Here is a 19,408-nt window from a genome sequence, read left to right as displayed (position 1 = left end):
GCGTAAACAGTATTTGCTGGAATTTTTGTCAACTCTGATCTCACCCTTAGTTTAATGCGAGTCATATTTATGAATGGTGATAGTGATGACGCGTTATTTCAGAATAAATTTACAAGCAGAAATGCAGCAAAAAGGGATGCCGTGTCAGGCCATTTCATGTCAAATTAGTTTTAGTTTAGAATCTATTCTACGCAACTACGTAAACGTAAGTTGTTTCGATAGATACAACATGCCATCGAGTCTTTAAATAAATATTTTTTTCCCGAATAAAACAAAAGTATCATTTCATCGTCCATCAATTTCATAAACGTTTTCCCAGTATACATCCTCATAGTATTATATATCGTAGTACGATACGAAATAAATCTCTGTTATCTTTAACCATCATACGCCCCACGAATTTTTCATCATCAAGGCAAAGTACATGTCATTGTCTATAGAGGCGCTAACTCCACTGTAGTAATTGAACCACTCGTCTTCAGTAATCTGTAATCAAAACAAACGATCAACTGATCAATTTCATGTTGTTTTTTCTCGATGAAATATGCTATAGCTCATATTCACAATGCACATGTATTTGTTCCATATCTGGCTCACATTGGGTATTTATTGCACAGCAAATCATGACAGTCTACCAGATTGAACTCATAGCTTAGCTTAAATATTGGTGATCTCCCTCTGCTCGTGCAACTATTACAGAATGAGAACAAATTCATAAATGATGGCGATTTACAAGCAACATATAAAAGTTCGTGAAAGCATGCATATAGGTATGTTCTGTGACTGATCAGTGACGCTCCATGTGATCAGTCAGACGCGTCTCCTTCCGACGAGAAATACGTCTTCCTATGTCTGAGGTCTTGGTGCAAGAGGTGTTAATCACTCATGTTTGCGTGTGCAACAGGCGTGATCTAATCCGAGTTGCAGTGTTATGATATTAAGTGTAAACTTGTTTGGAGTAAAACGATTTCGGTTGCTCTACAACTGATATCCAAGTATCAATCGAAACATGCATCAATTAAGAGTGTCTTTCTAGGTCAGAGTCGTGACAGAAGCAAGAAAAAGTTCTTGTTTAAGAAGCATGAATTCATGGGATTGTACAAGAGGCACCTACACAGATGAAAAGCGTACAAAGTTTGATGTTTTTGTTGGTTTCAGTACATCATTAACACGCTTAACACTATTTTTCCTTCGCTAATATGACCATTTCATGTTCAAACATTCGTAAAGCTAAAATGAGTGATAGTAGTTACATTTGCTACTATTAGTCCCTAAACGTATGTCTAAGTGTGGAGTAACAAACATAATTGTTACTTTAATGTCACTTTGATTCAATGAGTTTTTTTAAACAATCTAAACCGTTGGGCTTTTTTATAACGATGCCGATGTGTTAAATGTATCAGATTTTCCATGCATTTTTCATCATAAGTGAGAAATACACATCTGAATCGATGGAAGCACTAACTCCAGAGTAGTAATTCATAAATTCCTCTCCAGTAATCTACAACAAGACAATGAATCAGTCGTAAATGTTTGCATAACCAATCTCAAATCATTTATGAATTCTCAAAAATCTGTTATTTGTAAGTTATTAGATATTGAAATGCAGGTCACAATTCAGGAAATGGTTCTTGATAACCTTGATTTTCTGTGGTATTTTTAATTAATTACTATAGTTGCCCATGTTTGAAATCTCAAGTTATTGCATACGATGGTAAACTAATGTCCTATTGACATTATACTGAATTACATTAGGAAATGCCATATTATGGAAGCTTTGAATCTTGATTATAGATATGTATCTCCCAAATGCTTTGAGTTTTTTCACGATTAGAAAATTATTAATATTCTATTCATAATGTATTTTATACCATAGTTATTGATATACTGTTTGTAATTTCATCGTTTTGTATATATATATTATATATATATATATAAATCAAGCTCAAATATGTATCAGCACACACCAGTAAGTTAGAACACATGCAACAACGGCCTGTTAGGAGGTGTTGAATATAACTCGATAGAGCTAACATTTCAACAGACTGTAAGAGTTTGTTAGCTTCTAGAATCATTTGTTAAGAAAATGGTTAAGTTTGGAAAACAAATAAAATCAAGACACTAGGATATTTCGACGTACTTCATCACAACAGATGACATCATACAATGCATTGGATGATAATGACTTATAAGGGAACCAGAGATTCACACAAATGCCGACTTACATGCAAATATTTTATAAAACATGCTTGAAATAATGAGGAGCAATCAAATGGCATTTAGAAAATTTGAAACAAAATCCTCTTGACCGCAGTTCATCAACTTGACAGACAAACACTGTCAATAGCAAAGCTCATTTCAAGTCTTACATTAAACATTAAGAGCTCTGGCCAATGAAATTAGTCTTTGAAGCGCATTTCTCATAGAACGAATTGATACGAATAAAGTCAATTTACATCGGCATGCAGCATTTTATATACAAATAGGATAGGCTGCCTGTTCAGGGATTCGCGAATGTTACATATACACTCCTATTTATTCTCAGATAACAGTAAAACCTGAAAGCTAAAAAACTACAAAGCATTAATATAGGTATCACGTCTTTAAATTCAAATCCCACACATCACCGATATATAAAAAGATAATAAAGCGATGGATTAAATATTGCCAAGTACTGTACTTGGTAGCAGCACGAAAATACAACAAAATTTATAAAAATATGTTACCCGTACTTCTCGGCATCCTATCAAACGACTGGTTTATTAAATTTTCCACGCATTTTGCATCATCAGATTGAAATAAGCGTCATTATCTATAGACGCACTTACTCCAGCATAGTAATTATCGAATTCTTCCTTTGTTACCTGTAAGGTATATAATGAAAGTGATTACTTGTCTATCAGTCAAGAAACAAAGGTTTTGTCTTTAATTTCGATTATTACTAAAAATTGTCTTGGTGCACACACAAACAAAACTTCCAAAAAATACGGATAGTACATGCTATAATCTCAAAGAATAGCGAGTTGTAATCAAATCATTGAAACAATCTTAAATATACTTATGTAAGTTTATCCAAAATTTGTTTTGTTACCGATAACATTGCAATAATAATTATACTTTGTATTAGTAATATTACAACCTAAAACAAAAAAAAATCACCTGATCAGAGACACATTCACTCGTAATTTGTTCAACATTTCTAGTTGTATTATGACTAACCATATTCTTTTATTGGATTCTGTGCCGACAATTCTTACATTTTTCACCAACATAATTTTACTACACACAAAATTAAAGAAAAGATATGCCACATTCTGTTTTATAGTTGCTAATGTTTAATCATTAGCATACTTGCTATTATTGTTTGAAAGAAATGCATGTTGAAATAAGATAAAATTTACAAACACTATTGACACAGGTAGTCCAAACTCTGTAAGTCATGAATATCACCTCATTGTTCATAAAAATGTAAATATAATTACATGATAATCAACAAAATTTAATATTCTGTACTTCTTTTATTTATATTTATATATATATAAATATCTACAGTTTCACTGTTAAGAAAATATGAATTGAAGATTACAAAAAAAAAAAAAAAAAACCACAAATATCTACATGGATTTCCTTTTCATTACAATAACTCTTATCTACATATAACACATTATTTCTGAACTACATCTACAGTAATTTTAACAAAAATGCGGTATTGGGTTAAACACCCCATGAATTTTTCATCATCAGAGCAAAATAAGCATCGTTGTCTACAGATGCACTGACTCCACAGTAGTAATTCAGAAATTCTTCTTCCGTGATCTGTTATGAAATACATCAACATGGATATTAGGACTATGATATTAGTTCGTCATACAAGGACATTGGTACATATCAAGTATTTGAATTATTTAAATTCCTTTCAATTTAAGCAGGTGGTGTAATAATTATTTCATACAAAAAAATTAGTCAAAACTTGTAGTTCATAAAGCGATAGAATACATGTGTAATGTACATAAAATACTTATATAAATAAAATGAAATTATATATTTTTTTCAAGCAGTATTTGCGTTATCTTACATTGAACCTAAGAAACTTATGTTAAGTCTATAACATGACAGAAACACTAGTTCAGAAAAAGATCAACTTCAATTTTATACAAGTTATAATTTCAGGAAAAAAAAGAAATTTAATTGGAAATATGATTAGTACTGAAGAAGTAAAGAATTATACCAACACTTTGTGGCCAGAAATTTAGTAACACTACTACTGAGTAAATATCTATAGTTACTGCCTTCTCATGTTTACCTCTACATCAACATTGTAGTACATTGCCAAAGTTGCACTATTGTTTTTAATCACTTGATTATCATGACAGAACAAATTTTACTGTAGTCTATGATGTTATGATACATCATCGGTATTGTTACTGTTATTGAGCAAAACAAAAATCTTTTAGTTTTACCCCTTGACCTATCAACTTAAAAATTATGATCCATATATATTAATTCAAGCTACTTTCATAAAAAATGTAAAATGTAAAGTTTATGGGTTTACAGAATAAACATTTGATCCCCCCTCCACCCACCCCACTATCGGCTGTCAAGCTTATTGCTATAACATCTGATAGGCTGAAATAAAGGGAAGTATCTATGGGGGATTTTTTACTCAAAATATGAAATATATCTTTACCTAAATCCTTGACTACAGCCCCTGAATATGAGCAATATGGATAGTACATCTGGAACTACGAAATATCCTTATTAAGATAAAATATTATAAGCAGAAAAATAATAAACAAAATTTGATTTGAGCTTTGTACAATATGTACATTGTTTATTTCACTCGATATGTGAAAATATACATCATCAGTAACAGGCGGTTAACATAATATGACGGAGTAAAAAACACCATTCTGTAAAGCCCTTGTAAAGAAATAAATTAAATATGAGCTTTGTAAAGCAATTCCAAATTGAAATTTCAAACGTGGATGCCAGAATGTTATATTTCTATCAAAAACTAACAGTATAGTCAAGAAAAAGATAGCATAGGATATGTGTTATATGAATTATTACTTTCCAACTATTACAATACAACTACTGAGCACTGCTTGTGACAATTGAAATATAGTAGGTACCTATAAGTACTCTGGATACGTGTACCAAAACCCAACAAAGGACACTATGAACCAGTAACTGAGATTTGCAGCTATTAACTATGAATATGGTGCATTTATACAAATTCATTATAACTAAGGAATATGTATGATACTGATCATATAACCATATTTTATATAAGGAAATTTTGCAAGCATGATTTGTGTCATTTACAAAGTAATATTTTTTACTTTAGTAAGCATAGCCTTGTGAAGTATTACTGTAAAAACCTGCATTTACATCTTTAGTTTAAATATTTCAAACATTTTATCTCGCTTGGTATCTTATATAAATTGGATACTAGTCTGTGTAATATCAAACTAACCTAAAGATAGTGTAAATATTATTGCTATAGTAAAAATCCTTTTTTCTCAATTTAAAGTTTAAATGATATGCCTTTTCAATAATTACTTGTCCATGCAAAGTGGCACCTCCTAAAGCTGAATTTTCATTAAGTAAAATTCAACAAATACTTCCAAGGTTCAGTTTATGACAAACGGACTCCCTTCTTTCTATATCTATCAGAAGAGCCATCAAGGTTCCATGCATTGTTCATCATCATTATAAAGTAGCAGTCGTTGTCGATACTAGCACTGACGCCAGCATAGTAGTTCACAAACTCCTCATTTGTTATCTACAGTTTGAAAAGAAAATGATGTTTACAAGAAAGAACAAAAAATGATATAGGCGACAAACACAACTGGATATCATAATAAACAAACATAACATTTACCATGAATATAACTGGATTTAAAAAACAAGAGGCCAACAAGACCTGTATTTATCATCTGGATTTTAAAGCCTAGCAATGGTATACAAGCCTTAAGGTACGGGATGACAAATATTTCTAAATTACAACTCAGTCACTTAGCCTCTTTGGCAGGGCACGACAAATGAGTAAGTTCTTACATCCTGACCGTCTTTTTCTTTTGATAACCAGCAAGAGTTTATTTGATTATCAGATTGGGATCTCAACTATATAAAAATATGACCAAGAAACTAAATATCTAGATGTGTGCCTCACCCAAAGGTCAATTCTTACATCGTGATTGGTTTATCACTCGAGATCTAGCATATATGGTAATGGAGTGGGGATCTCAATCATTTCAAAGGGGTGGTGCCACATCCAAGGGCCAGTTCTTACATCATGAATATGTTTATCTCTTGATGCTCATCATTGCAATATATGGTTATATGGTGAGGATCACAAGTATTTTAAAGACATAACCCAGAAAGTCCTGAGGCATACTCAAGGGTCAAATTTCACATCATGATAAAGTTTATCTCGTGATGCCATGCAATCTAATAAATGGGTTGAGGATCTCAACTGTTTCAAAGATATAGCCCATTTACCTATTGAGCCCCTCCACTCCAGCACTAGGGAACAGAAATGGACCATTTAAACAAACTTGATTTCCTTCACCCAAACATCCTGAGGACCAAATTTGGACAACATCCAATCATTCCTACTGGATGAGTATTAATTTACTCGATTTCCTCTATTGGGCCTGGCTTCTCCTGCCCCAGAGAGCAAAACCCACCATTTATATAAAATTATTAGCCCTTCACCAAAACATGATTCAGATCAAATTTGGAAAAAATCCAATAACACCTACAGGAGGAATAGAATTTTAAAGAATTTGCTAAATTTCCCTTTTTGGTCCTGTAGGGGGTCCGACCCACCATTTAAACAAAACTGAATCCTTTTCTGAGAAGGATGGTTTTGACAACATTTGGTCAAAATCTGCAGTTGCTAATGACAACTAGCAAACAAGTAACTCTCTGAACATTTGAACTGAACAGTTACAGTCTACATTTTTTTAAAATCTTGTAAAAAAAAATTAAGATTTTGAATTACATATCTTAATACAATATATTTGATATATATGTTATGTTTTTTTCAATATCAATAGTTATTGAGACCATGTAGAATATCAATGTGTGTGTTTGAAAGAATGGTTTTACTATCTGAAAATCCTATCATGAATGTAACACAGAAAGAACTATCCAGCTGGTCATATGGAATTTCTTAAACATTGTGAAAAAGTTTGATTATGAAGTTATGAAATATAGATGCCTGTTGTTAAAAATATTGGTAGTGGTGTTTCAGAGAAAATGGGACAAAATTATTACAAAGATAAATCCTATTCCATTGAGTATCAAACGGAGTACAGATTGTATTTACTCTTCTGCATTGTGGCACATAAATTGCAAATTGTACTAGACAATAAAATCTGTCTCTGATAAAACTAATCAATTGTTAACATATACACAAATCAATTCTACGGTATGTATAGTCTATGCTAATTCATCCAAATTAATTTTACAGTGACCAAACTTTTTGTTATAGCCAATTTTTTTCATAGTATGCTGTGAAAATTGAAAAAAAAAATAACCATACAACACAATGTTGGTAGGTCAAATAAAGTTTTTAAAATTTCACAATAAATGTGATTAGGATGTATACTTATATCAGTATAAACCGATAAGATATCCTACCATCTAGCTACAGCAACTAAACTTTGGATAAATGATAGGTGCAACAGACTATCTATGAATAATGCATACATGTTTGTACAAGTAGATGACTACTTGTAAATAATGCATACAAAATTGATTCACTAAGGTCAATAACTATGGTAGCAGTGTATAATGCATACATATTTGGTTGGATCAGGTAACTAGCTATACATGCTAAATGATAAACTATAACAGGTGACTCAACAATATGGAAAAATGTTCACTATTTTGATAATTACAATTCACATGTTGTCAAATATTTTAATTCACTGAACCAAATTAAAACTTAAAATTTGAAAACTGAAATTAGCAGATAATCATAAACCAAATTATATAAATGAAACACATCCAGCTGCTGATTACAACAAATGGAGAATGTGACAACAATTTTAACTTACCAGTGATACCACTGATGTCCGTAAGAGGCTGGTCTATCTTGGTAGATTATCAGATTCCCACTGGTCTTATTGGTGAACGATGTACAAGCGATTTAACCGCGATAAGCATCGTGCATGATGCAATGATTATACATTTTACTATATGTCACCAGAATTAGGTACAGGTAACAGGTCATGCTTCTAGGTATAATCTTGTCATGCAAACCATTATAGCTGCCGTATGCTGCATGTAGGCAGTATTCTTGCATGCACTTTCATCACCTTCTTCAATTGATACAAAGCATGCACGGTCAATTTAATTGTAACAGACTACTTTTGAATAATGGAAAACATTTCCAAATATGATTTTCAAAACTAGATACAGTACAATTATAATGCTTGTATCCTTTCTTTTGCTGTATAACTCTCCTCCCCATCCATCAAAATATCATTATTCCCTCTTCCCTATCCATCACAATATCATTATTCCCTCCTCCCCATCTGAATCAATATCATTCCTTCCTCCCCATCTAACTCAACAGTATTATTCCCTCCTCCCAATCCATATCAATATCATTCCCTTCTACACATCCATCTCAATATCATTCCCTCCTCCATATCCATATCAATATCATTCCCTCCTCCATATCCATATCAATATCATTCCCTCTTCCCCATCCAACTCAATAGTATTATTCCCTCCGCCCCATTCATCACAATATCATTACCGGTATTCCCTCCTCCCAATCCATATCAATATTCCCTTCTCATCCTTCCCAATCTCTTTATTCCCTCCTCCCTATCCATATCAATATCATTCTTCCTCCCCATCCTTCCCAATCTCATTATTCCCTCCTCCCAATCCATATCAATATTCCCTTCTCATCCTTCCCAATCTCTTTATTCCCTCCTCCCAATCCATATCAATATCATTCCCTTCTACACATCCATCTCAATATATTATTCTTTCCTCCCCATCCATCAAAACATCATTATTCCCTCCTTCCCATCCATCACAATATCATTATTCCCCCTCCCTATCCATATCAATATCATTCCCTCCCCTCCATCCATCTCAATATCATTCCCTCCTTTCTATCCATATCAATATCATTCCCTCCTCCCCATCCATCTCAATATCATTCCCTCCTCTCTATCCATATCTAGATCATTCCCTCCCCTCCAACCATCATAATAGTATTATTTCCTCCTCCCCATCTATTCAAATATTATCATTCCCTCCTCCCTATGCATCTCAATATCATTCCCTCCTCCACATCAATCTCAATATCATTGCCTCCTCCGCATCCATCTCAAGAAAATTCCCACCTTCCCATCCAACACAATAGTATTATTCCCTCCTCCCCATCTATCCCAATATTACTATTCCCTCATCCCTACCCATATCAATTTCATTCCCTCCTCCCAATCCATCTCAATATCATTATTCCCTCTTCCCCATCCATCACAATAGTATTATTCCCTCCTCCATATCCTTATCAAGAACATTCCCACCTCCCTATCTATCTCAATATCATTCCTTCCTCCCTATCCATTTCAATATCATTATTCCCTCCTCCATATCCATATCAATATCATTCCCTCCTCCCAATCCAACTCAATAGTATCATTCCCTCCTCCCCGTCCATCACAATATCATTTCCACCTTCCCATCCATCACAATATTATCATTCCCTCCTCCATATCCATATCAATATCATTCTTTCCTCCCCATCCATCACAATATCATTATTCCCTTCCCCAATCCATTTCAATATCAGTCCCTGCTTCACATCCATCTCAATATCATTCCCTCCTCCTCATCCATCCAAATATCATTTTCTTAACTCCACATCCATCTCAAGATAATTCCCACCTTCCCATCCTTCGCAATACTATTATTCCCTCCTCCCCATCCATCCCAATTTTACCATTCCCTCCTCCCTACCCATATCAATTTCATTCTCTCCTCCCAATCCATCTCAATATCATTCCCTCCTCCCTATCCATCTCAAGATAATTCCCACCTTCCCATCCTTCGCATTACTATTATTCCCTCCTCCCCATCCATCCCAATATTACTATTCCCTCCTCCCTACCCATTTCAATTTCACTCCCTCCCTCCTATCCATATCAATATCATTCCCGCCTTCCCATCCATAGCAATATTATTATTCCCTCTTCCCTATCCATCACAATATCATTTTTCCCTCCTCCCTATCCATATCAATATCATTCCCTCCTCCCTATCAATATCATTCCCTCCTCCCTATCCATATCAATATCATTATTCCCTCCTCCCTATCCATATCAATATCATTGTTTCCTCCTCCCTATCCATATCAATATCATTCCCTCCTCCCTATCAATATCATTCCCTCCTCCCTATCCATATCAATATCATTATTCCCTCCTCCCTATCCATATCAATATCATTCCCTTCTGCCTATCCATATCAATATCATTCCCTCCTCCCCATCCATATCAATATCAGTATTCCCTTCTCCCTATCAATATCATTCCCTCCTCCCTATCCATATCAATGTCATTCCCTCCTCCCTATCCATATCAATATCATTCCCTCCTCCCTATCCATATCAATATCATTCCCTCCTCCCTATCCATATCAATATCATTCCCTCCTCCCTATCCATATCAATATCATTCCCTCCTCCCCATCCATCCCAATATCATTCCCTCCTCCCCATCCATCCCAATATCATTTTCTTAACTCCACATCCATCTCAAGATAATTCCCACCTTCCCATCCATCTCAATCTCAATCTCAGATTTTCTTAAATACAAATGTATACAGTTCTGGGTGAACACTAAAAATACAGGTATATGTAGTTTTTGGCTATATATGTAGTAGAAGCACATAAATATTGATATATTATTTATTAAAACATCATACACCTGATCAACTGTAATTCAAATTTAATTGATGGAAATCTCCAATTCAGTTTGCAAAGCAGCTTTTTATCAGTGATATGACAATGATATTGTTAGTTTTTGTGTAAGAAAGACTTGATGGGATGTCTACAAAAAAGAGAACTAGCTACATATTTAAGGTTAACATGAAAGCAGCCAACAGATCGCTATAGTATGATAGGAAGCTTTTCCTGTCACAAGAAATGTATTCTCATTCCCTTCATTAATCCATAAATTTTTCATTTTGTTAATTCATAATGGTCCAGTATTTTGATTCATAAAAATAAACAGGTTTGATTATATTATCAATATCAGCAGAATTCTTCAAGATATCAACTGAAAAGTGTTTTTGATTTTTTTAGTATTATTTTTGTTAACAATGTGATTAACCAAGTTAACACATTCTTTGAATACAATATAACCTGCAATAAAGGGAGGGAGACAATTGATAATGACAGGTCAATCATCCTCAGAAACTAACCGATTTTTCATTGGTAGCAAGGAATAGGTAAGGGAAAGCTAAGGGATAGGCAATGGATACAGGTTCAAAAGTCATGCATTAGATTAGCAGAATATCAACTGAAAATATATATATTAAAAACATACCGTTCCATCTGGGTCATTTGGGGTGTCAAACGATTTCAAAAATATGCCTAGAATTTGGTCTTCTGTCATCTCTCCATTTATATATTTGGGGTGCTTTGAACAGTTGTAAACACCTTTAAGATCTTCAATAGTGATGACACCATCTCCAGTTTTGTCCAACTTATGAAATGCCTTTGTAATCAATCCTTTTCGTGCGTTTGACATTGGCGGCTGTAATTATGAAAGATGTTTGTTCATAACATTTGTGAATGTCAGTCAATTGTAGTTGCAATAAGCACCAATAGATTGTGTGAAGCAAAGCACTGATTATCAGTCAATGAGTGAAAATTGTCTACATATCTAACATTCAAAAGAAAGTGTTTCATTTTACATGTCTACTTGATATTCAATGGTGATTGTAAGGACATCAAATATATCTGTATTATCAATGTTAACTCTCGCTTGACAAAATGTTTTATGATATGTTAAGGATAGAATATAAAGCTGTTATCATTAGATTAGGTCAATGAACAATGTCCCTTGAACAAAAGGTGTTGTACATTAGTTAGGAAGAAAAACAACATGTTCTTTGAGGAACGCTAAGATGGGTAACATTGGACAGTCATTGAAAAACATCTCATTTATCATGAAACTTTTTGTAGTGCTTTACTTTATTGATATACCATACCCTCAATGCCAGTAAGAATTCATCAAAATCTAATGCACCAGAACCATCTTTATCAAGGTTACTGAAACATGTTTTTATTTCATCCTTGTCCATCACAACTCCATAATCGTGGATCCCTTTACTGAATTCTTTAAAATCTATTGATCTGTTTCCATCATCATCCATTATTTTGAATGCTCTGCAATAAAAACAAGATTAAACAAATCACGACAGACAATAATTTGTTGGCCACAGGAGCCAGGATTGATATATCACTATTGATTATTATTAATCACAAGGGCCAGAAAGTCACAAGGACCAGAAACAATTAATCACCAGAGATGATTATTAGTCAAAAGATCCAGAAAGTCACAGGGACTAGAAACAATACATCATTGTGAATAATTCTTAGTCAATTGGACAAACTGAATTTTTGGATTGTTAATGATCAAAGGGGTTAGATAAAATCAATGTCTTCAATAAGATTTGTCAAGGGAGACAACACCATGTACCAGGAACACTTATAATGACAATGATAACATGGGCCATCAGAGTTGGAATATGCTCCCCAATTGGGACAAAATTTAAGTTTGAAAAATAACAAAGAGCAATAAGAGTTATGTTTCTTGTACGCTGACCTCCTACTCATTGAGATCTATCTAACTAGGAAGTTTCATGTTAACACATCTTATAGGCTTAGAGTAATGCTCCAGACAAAAGTTAAGTATGGAAAACAACAAAGGGCAATAACTCATAAATTAAGAAAGAGTAAAGGTTCTTGTGCACTGCACTTCTCCTTGTTGAGATTTATCTAATTTTGACGTTTCTAAATTATGAAAAAGAGAGTGATGGTTCTTGAACACTAAAAAGTTTTATGTTGATACCACTAATAGTTTTTGTGTTATGCTCCAGGCAGACAAAGCAGCAACTATATGCTCTCCATTAGGGGTCACAGTCACAGGGGCCAGAGATAACTTATGGATTCAATGAAGTCATAAGAACCAGAAATAATGTATCGATCAATTGTAGACATGAAAACCAAAGATAATGTATGAGTCAACTGTAGTCATGGGAACCAGAGAAAATGTATGTTTCAACTATTATCATGGGAGCTAGAAATACTGTATGGATCAACTGTAGTCATGGGAGCCAGAGATTATGTATGGATCATCTGTGGTAATGGGAGCTAGAAATAATGGTAATACCAAGATATCCTAGCCATAGATAAACCAAGCAAGCACCTCTAAAACCCAATATCACTGAATACTACCAACAATATTCCAATACTACCCAAGTACTAATTAATAAAACTGCAATATCAGCAAATCATTGCAAACATTTTTTTTTTTGCTGTTACAGAACACTACATTATATTACCTGACACCACCAAAATATTATTGAATTATTATTAAATTTTCTGTAATTTATTCATATAAGTTGTGAATGCTTATTATCCTTATTATACTTCTGACATTGGTAAATTCCATGAAAATCCACGTTTCCGTTCATATTTTTACCAAATACCTATTCCTTATACAAGTAAAGCCCTTTATACACCGACTGTCTGGACACATGCAATAATTTGGGTAAAACTTATTTTTAAACTTTTGATACTTGCATACTTGCAGACACCCATCCGTGGCTTTTCCGGTATCAGTCGTAACTTAATTCTATCGTATTGCGTGTATACGATAAAACTCGAGCAATTATGGAATTTTAAACACAAATGGTAACCTCTACTTTGTAAAAAGTTAGGAACATCAATATCTACTACTGCGGAATATGGGGCGACGATATTTATGTGTACGCCCCTAGCTTATCCAAAGATATTTTTAAAAAAAAAATGCATCATTTGACAATCGTAAATTTAAGTAACAATTCATGTCGTTGCTTATATCTTACTTGAAAATTAATACCAATTTAAACAAATGAATGTGTTAGGAAGGGAGAATTCTACGGACGACAGTTGACACGTTCAGACTTGCCCCGACAGGTTGTTTACACTTCAACATCTTATTTTTCATCATGAAGGTAAATTTAGCTAAATTTTTTAACTGAAAATTACTTACCGGCCAAGCCCTTTGATTCCAGATGCTCCTCTGCTAAGACACTGTAGTCTTAATCTTTCTACGGGATCAGTGGCACTCCGGAGCGCTTTCTTACTTTTCTGCTGCAGTTCACGTTCTCCACGACTTGTAGCCATGTTAGCGGTTTACCTGAAAAAAACGTGTTACCTTTATCTGGATCTATATGGTCTAACACTACCGAATTAATGTAAAACTCTGATTTTCTAACTGAGTGTTTTATCCAATGTTTGTATCAAATGCAACCTTACTTTGTAGTAGTTCGGTTAAGCGGCGTCGCAACAAACGTGTTTACGTTTGTCGTATGTACTTCCGACAGTACCTGCGTGGACAGTGTTTAATTATTGCTATAGCAACCGAGGGAGCGGTCGTTATTTCAGTTTGAAAACACAACTTAGCGTGAGGATTACGGCACATTTTTTTATGTTGTAAATCTTATGTAATTATTAAGTATTCATTTCACGTAAGTCGTATCAACTTGATATATAGCCGTTCCATATTTTGAAGAAGTTCGGTACCGAGTGCAGTTGTCGAAAAAAATCAAAATGATATTTGTAAATCGCCAGCATTGATTGATGATGCTGTAAAACATCTAAAGACAAATGACTTTCTTTTGGTTTTAATAGTTTTGATGTTTACAAGGTTTGACATTTTTATTCTCATTTTCTTGAAAGCAATAATTTACTACAAATATCAAGGAAATTTCTTAAAGATGTTATCCTCGATACTTGAAGAATTACTATCACTTTCAGTCTCCCACCGTGTCCAATCGCGACATCGGGGTCACCAAAATGTACAACGATGTACAAATCGAAGCGTGTAAAACGAGGTCTGGTAAGAAGGGGACTTCATATCGTTTCAAATATGACAGAACTTTTCTGATAGCGCACGGACCACAGCAATATTTCGGGTAGCTTTTAAACTCACAATTGAGGTTGAATTCTGTAGGGTTAATCCAGAATGCTCGACAAATATTGGCCAGTCAGAACAATTTTCATACTTCACTTTTGAAGCTTTCCTCTCATTTCTGAGAAATGCATCATTACAATCCAATGTAGGGTACGACGACTTTTGCATATAGAACACGCCTGAATTTGAATTTAGATTCCTTTAGCTCTAGAATTTCAAAACAATGATGATAATTATTAATACAGTTACTAAATGGTGAGATAGTCATTTCATAACTGATAAAAAACATTATAACATTTAAATATCTATAAAAGGTTGCGCACTTTCTGTTAATCATGATATTTCAAAGTTTTCTTAACCATTTTATCAACAATGAAAAAAAAAATCAAAATGAAACGGGCGCGACCCAACACTAATTCATATCATTTTCGTTCGGAGAGTGTAAACACTGTCTTTGCGCATGCAAATTTTAGATTCAGCTTAATTCAATTTCATTCATTTCGCTGTGTCACGCGTATAATATGAAACAAGAGGTCATTTTACAAAATAAGAATTGAAACATGACTGGCAAATTAAGTTTTTGCTAATTACATATTTATATGTAGTAAGAAATCATATTAAAACGAAAGGTCACGTTATGAACTCGGCTATCTTTGATCAAAAACAGCGAAGGGTGGTAAACATGCACTGGATGGTATCATTTACATGGCAATCATCTTATATATCAATTTATTACCAATAATTATTACTTTGTTAATAAAAAATAGGTATGATTGGGTTTAATGATATATTTAAAATGCATTGTGTACAAATATGTTTATTTAGCCATGAAATTTGAGTAAATCTCTCTCTCTCTCTCTCTCTCTCTCTCTCTCTCTCTCTCTCTCTCTCTCTCTCTCTCTCTCTCTCTCTCTCTCTTAATTAATTGAAAATGATATGTACATAATAATTTTGAGCCATCTTGTAATGTATATATGCAATAGTTTTTCTTCTAATGGAAATGGCTTTGATAATGTTGATGTAATTTGTGTACAATCCTTTTGCTTAACGACAATAAAATATGTTTAAACTAAACACAAAAGCGAGTATCTACCCTGTATTTGTACCTTCTAGTCGCTACTAGGTATCATATAATCTCTAACCTTTGCCGTGTATTCTTTATACTCGTCCCGGACGCACTAGTTTTCGTTACGAAGACAACATTTCTATTGTGGAACTAAGAGTTGTCTCTCTTTATATACCCTTAGTACTAATTAATACTAAATTCAAAAAATCGGCTTCATCCTATCTTCCATTGAAAAGTCACAGCAACGATTTTGTTTTTCTTATATAATATATATTTCCAGATATTTTCGAGCTTCCTTATATTTCTTCGGTTAAATACATTGTAATTAAAAACGGAAAATTCTGGAAGGAAAAATTATGTCTCATGTTCATCTCGATACCATGTAAAGTACCTTATTTGGTAATGTGTAGACATCATATTGGTTATCTTCATATACATCACATTGCTGCAATCTCGTTCTTTTGTTAGAGTTTCGATGTGTTTACTCTTGAAGCTGTGTTAAAATGTTATTAGAAATCGTCATGAAAATAAAAGGCTCCAGAGGGAGTCGAACCCTCGACCTCCAGTTTACTAGACTGGCGCTCTAACCAACTGAGCTATGGAGCCGATAAGTAACCTGCAATGATTATAGTTCAATCAACACTTGTTTCCCTCAGGACTGTTTATAGAGATGTATATCTCCTTATCAGTTAGCTAGGTTCAGTCAGAAACAGATATATATCATTAAGAAGTCAATAGAGATTATATATATTATATAAACATATATATCTAACATATTCTTTTATAAACATAATGAAATATCAGGCATAATTCATATGAGAGGTTTGATCAGCCAATAACAGTACAATCTGTACAATCATTGTACATCAACTGGTAGGATTCTAGTTCTAGTTACTGATAAACGGTAATTCTATATTCAGCCAACAATAATGCATTTTCACATTTTCAATGGAATAAGAATCATTTATAAAATAAGAGGCTCCAGAGGGAGTCGAACCCTCGACCTCCAGTTTACTAGACTGGCGCTCTAACCAACTGAGCTATGGAGCCGTTACTGACCGTTGTAATATACACTATATCACACAACACTTACAAATACATAGTTTTATATATACTTTCATATCAATATCCGCATGTTTATTAGATAGAAACAGTAGAAAAGACAATTATAATATGTAATGTAATGTCATTTGTGTGTCTTTTACACAATTTGATAAAAGCAATAAGTCTCCATCTTATATATTGGTTTATTTATTTATTTGTTAAGTCTGTATCTTCTTTTTGAATCGGTATATTAGTTTAAAGAGTTTTATTTTCAGTATTTAATGAGTCTGAATCAACTACTGTACTTATTGTGAGTTTCATCTTGAATTCGTCTAGTTCTAAGACATCAAACGCTTTTCAAACGGTTAATATACTAACACAGAATGTTTTCCAAGATAATGCATATATATTTATTAAAACTAAATCTTAATCTTATTTGTAAATTAATTTCCAGCTGAATTTCTGGAGAGATTAAAATACATCAAATTGAATAAGATAGCACCGAATCCAAAGGTCGGCTACAGTCACAGTAAGTAAACACATTTAAAACTATATAGCTTGGGCGTTATTTATTTATTTATTTATTTATTCTCGCAAAACTATGGAAAGTATCTGCAAGAATCAGAGTCATTCAGTGGATCGATAAGGACACCGGACCCTTCGCTTTTTGTGGTCATTTGAACATACATGTAATTAGCCTTAACTGTTAGACATGTAAGGGGAGACAATTCTACGTTGTTTATAAGTACTCGTTAGATTATATATGAAGTTTGATAATTTTTGTTTGCATTTTGTCACGATGTGTGTACTGGGGTGGGTGTGGGTGGGGTATCGACGGAAATTTAACGTCCTTTCCGACCTTGGACGCAGAAATTATGTAAACACGTTGTGTGTAGATGTTTTATAAGTCAGTATCTTCCAAATTTACCAAGTAAGGAATCAGGAGATACGTGACTATATGTAACCAAAAACACAGTTAACTTTGTTTCGAAAATAGTCTATAAACTCAAAGAAACTACACAAATAGTTTTATTTGTATCTTACTGAAACAGACGCTTGTATAGAAATTTATCAAACAATTAAAGAGAACCTTCCTAGCGGCTGTACCACTTCACAGGATGTTTAGGCAAATTTTCAAAACTTATAAATTTGTTTTAGTTTATCATTACGGCATTACAATAAACAAGCTATATCGACAAACATTTTTTATTGACAACAGAATCCAAATCACCCTTGGCTTGGCCACGTGTCTTCCTCACGAGGAGGATGCCGAGTTGAGACAGAAAAGTGAGACTCGGAACAAAATCTGGTACAACCTGTTATACAAGAGAGATTATACAAGGACTGAACCTGGTGTGTCATAAACCTTGTTCGGATTATTTACTTCAATACGGACACAACCAGTATTTTCAAGAGAGCTTCCGAACTGATAAACAACATGCCATATAATGGAAAATAAATTTATCTATTTATTTGGTTTTTTTTTTTTTATTTCAACAAGATCTCATTTCTTCATGACACTTTGACAAGTCCTGCCACAAAACAACACACCATGCCGTAATTTTCTTGTTTAACCAATCTTTCGATTCCAGAATCATTCTGGTTCAACGTCACCAAGAAACACATATTGACGAAATCACTGCACGACGTTTTATTTACAGTAAGAAAAAACTTATATTTGACCCAATATTAAAGTTCAACCGTACATATTACGTGAATGCGGACCCTTTATCAAAATTGCTGAAAAATGTATCCTATATACCCCGATGTAAATATATTTTTGATAAAATAGTACTTTGACACTGCGGAACTCCGGATTACTGTAAAATTGGAACAATATACTGCGCAAATACACGTCTTATTTACAAATTTCTGCATTTTTTTCAACACCATACATATGTAATTGAGTATTATATATGTCCACGTTGAAGACTTACCTCATGAATATTCTTATACTTATATTTTTCAGCGTTGACCTGTTATTGATGACGCATTTGCATCATCGCTCTCCTCTTCTCGTCTTCTTCATCCTCGTCGTCCTCATCAGAAGAACGATAAGAATATTTACTGCTGA

At 33.6% G+C, this 19,408-nt stretch overlaps 1 protein-coding gene and 2 non-coding genes across 4 annotated transcripts; all 3 read right to left on the bottom strand.

Moving 5' to 3' along the window:
• Positions 1–363: 363 nt before the first annotated feature.
• On the bottom strand, positions 364–14,581 carry LOC132560076 (calcyphosin-like protein). 2 transcript variants are annotated; one of them, XM_060224730.1, is made up of 6 exons: positions 14,567–14,581; positions 14,301–14,447; positions 12,253–12,430; positions 11,586–11,795; positions 3,721–3,816; positions 2,763–2,864 (listed from the first exon to the last, which is right to left on the bottom strand). In XM_060224730.1, exons 2-6 carry the CDS (start codon positions 14,432–14,434, stop codon positions 2,763–2,765), a joined length of 720 nt encoding a protein of 239 aa, XP_060080713.1. In that variant the 5' UTR covers positions 14,435–14,447; positions 14,567–14,581. The 2 variants fall into 2 exon arrangements, with proteins under 2 accessions (XP_060080714.1, XP_060080713.1); XM_060224731.1 differs by lacking the exons at positions 2,763–2,864; positions 3,721–3,816 and adding an exon at positions 364–486.
• A 2,241-nt stretch (positions 14,582–16,822) lies between these two features.
• On the bottom strand, positions 16,823–16,896 carry Trnat-agu (transfer RNA threonine (anticodon AGU)). The gene has a single exon. It is a non-coding gene; the product is annotated as a tRNA-Thr (tRNA).
• A 370-nt stretch (positions 16,897–17,266) lies between these two features.
• On the bottom strand, positions 17,267–17,340 carry Trnat-agu (transfer RNA threonine (anticodon AGU)). The gene has a single exon. It is a non-coding gene; the product is annotated as a tRNA-Thr (tRNA).
• Between the last annotated feature and the right edge of the window lie 2,068 nt (positions 17,341–19,408).

This window comes from Ylistrum balloti, unplaced genomic scaffold (assembly GCF_031769215.1).
Source record: "Ylistrum balloti isolate Yb309-2 unplaced genomic scaffold, AGI_CSIRO_Ybal_v1 Utg371012, whole genome shotgun sequence".
Classification (NCBI taxonomy): Eukaryota; Metazoa; Mollusca; class Bivalvia; order Pectinida; family Pectinidae; genus Ylistrum; species Ylistrum balloti.
The sequence above is the reverse complement of the archived record's forward strand: the minus strand, read 5'-3'. Positions and strand labels throughout refer to the sequence as shown.

What these genes read in the sequence shown, in the direction of transcription:
- LOC132560076 (XM_060224730.1), bottom strand. Translation starts at nt 14,434, where the DNA reads ATGGCTACAAGTCGTGGAGAACGTGAACTGCAGCAGAAAAGTAAGAAA. An exon ending in AATTCTTACTGGCATTGAGG is followed by an intron (nt 11,796 to 12,252) that starts GTATGGTATATC and finishes TCATAATTACAG; the next exon opens with CCGCCAATGTCAAACGCACG. An exon ending in TGATGAAAAATTCATGGGGT is followed by an intron (nt 2,865 to 3,720) that starts GTTTAACCCAAT and finishes TATACCTTACAG; the next exon opens with GTAACAAAGGAAGAATTCGA.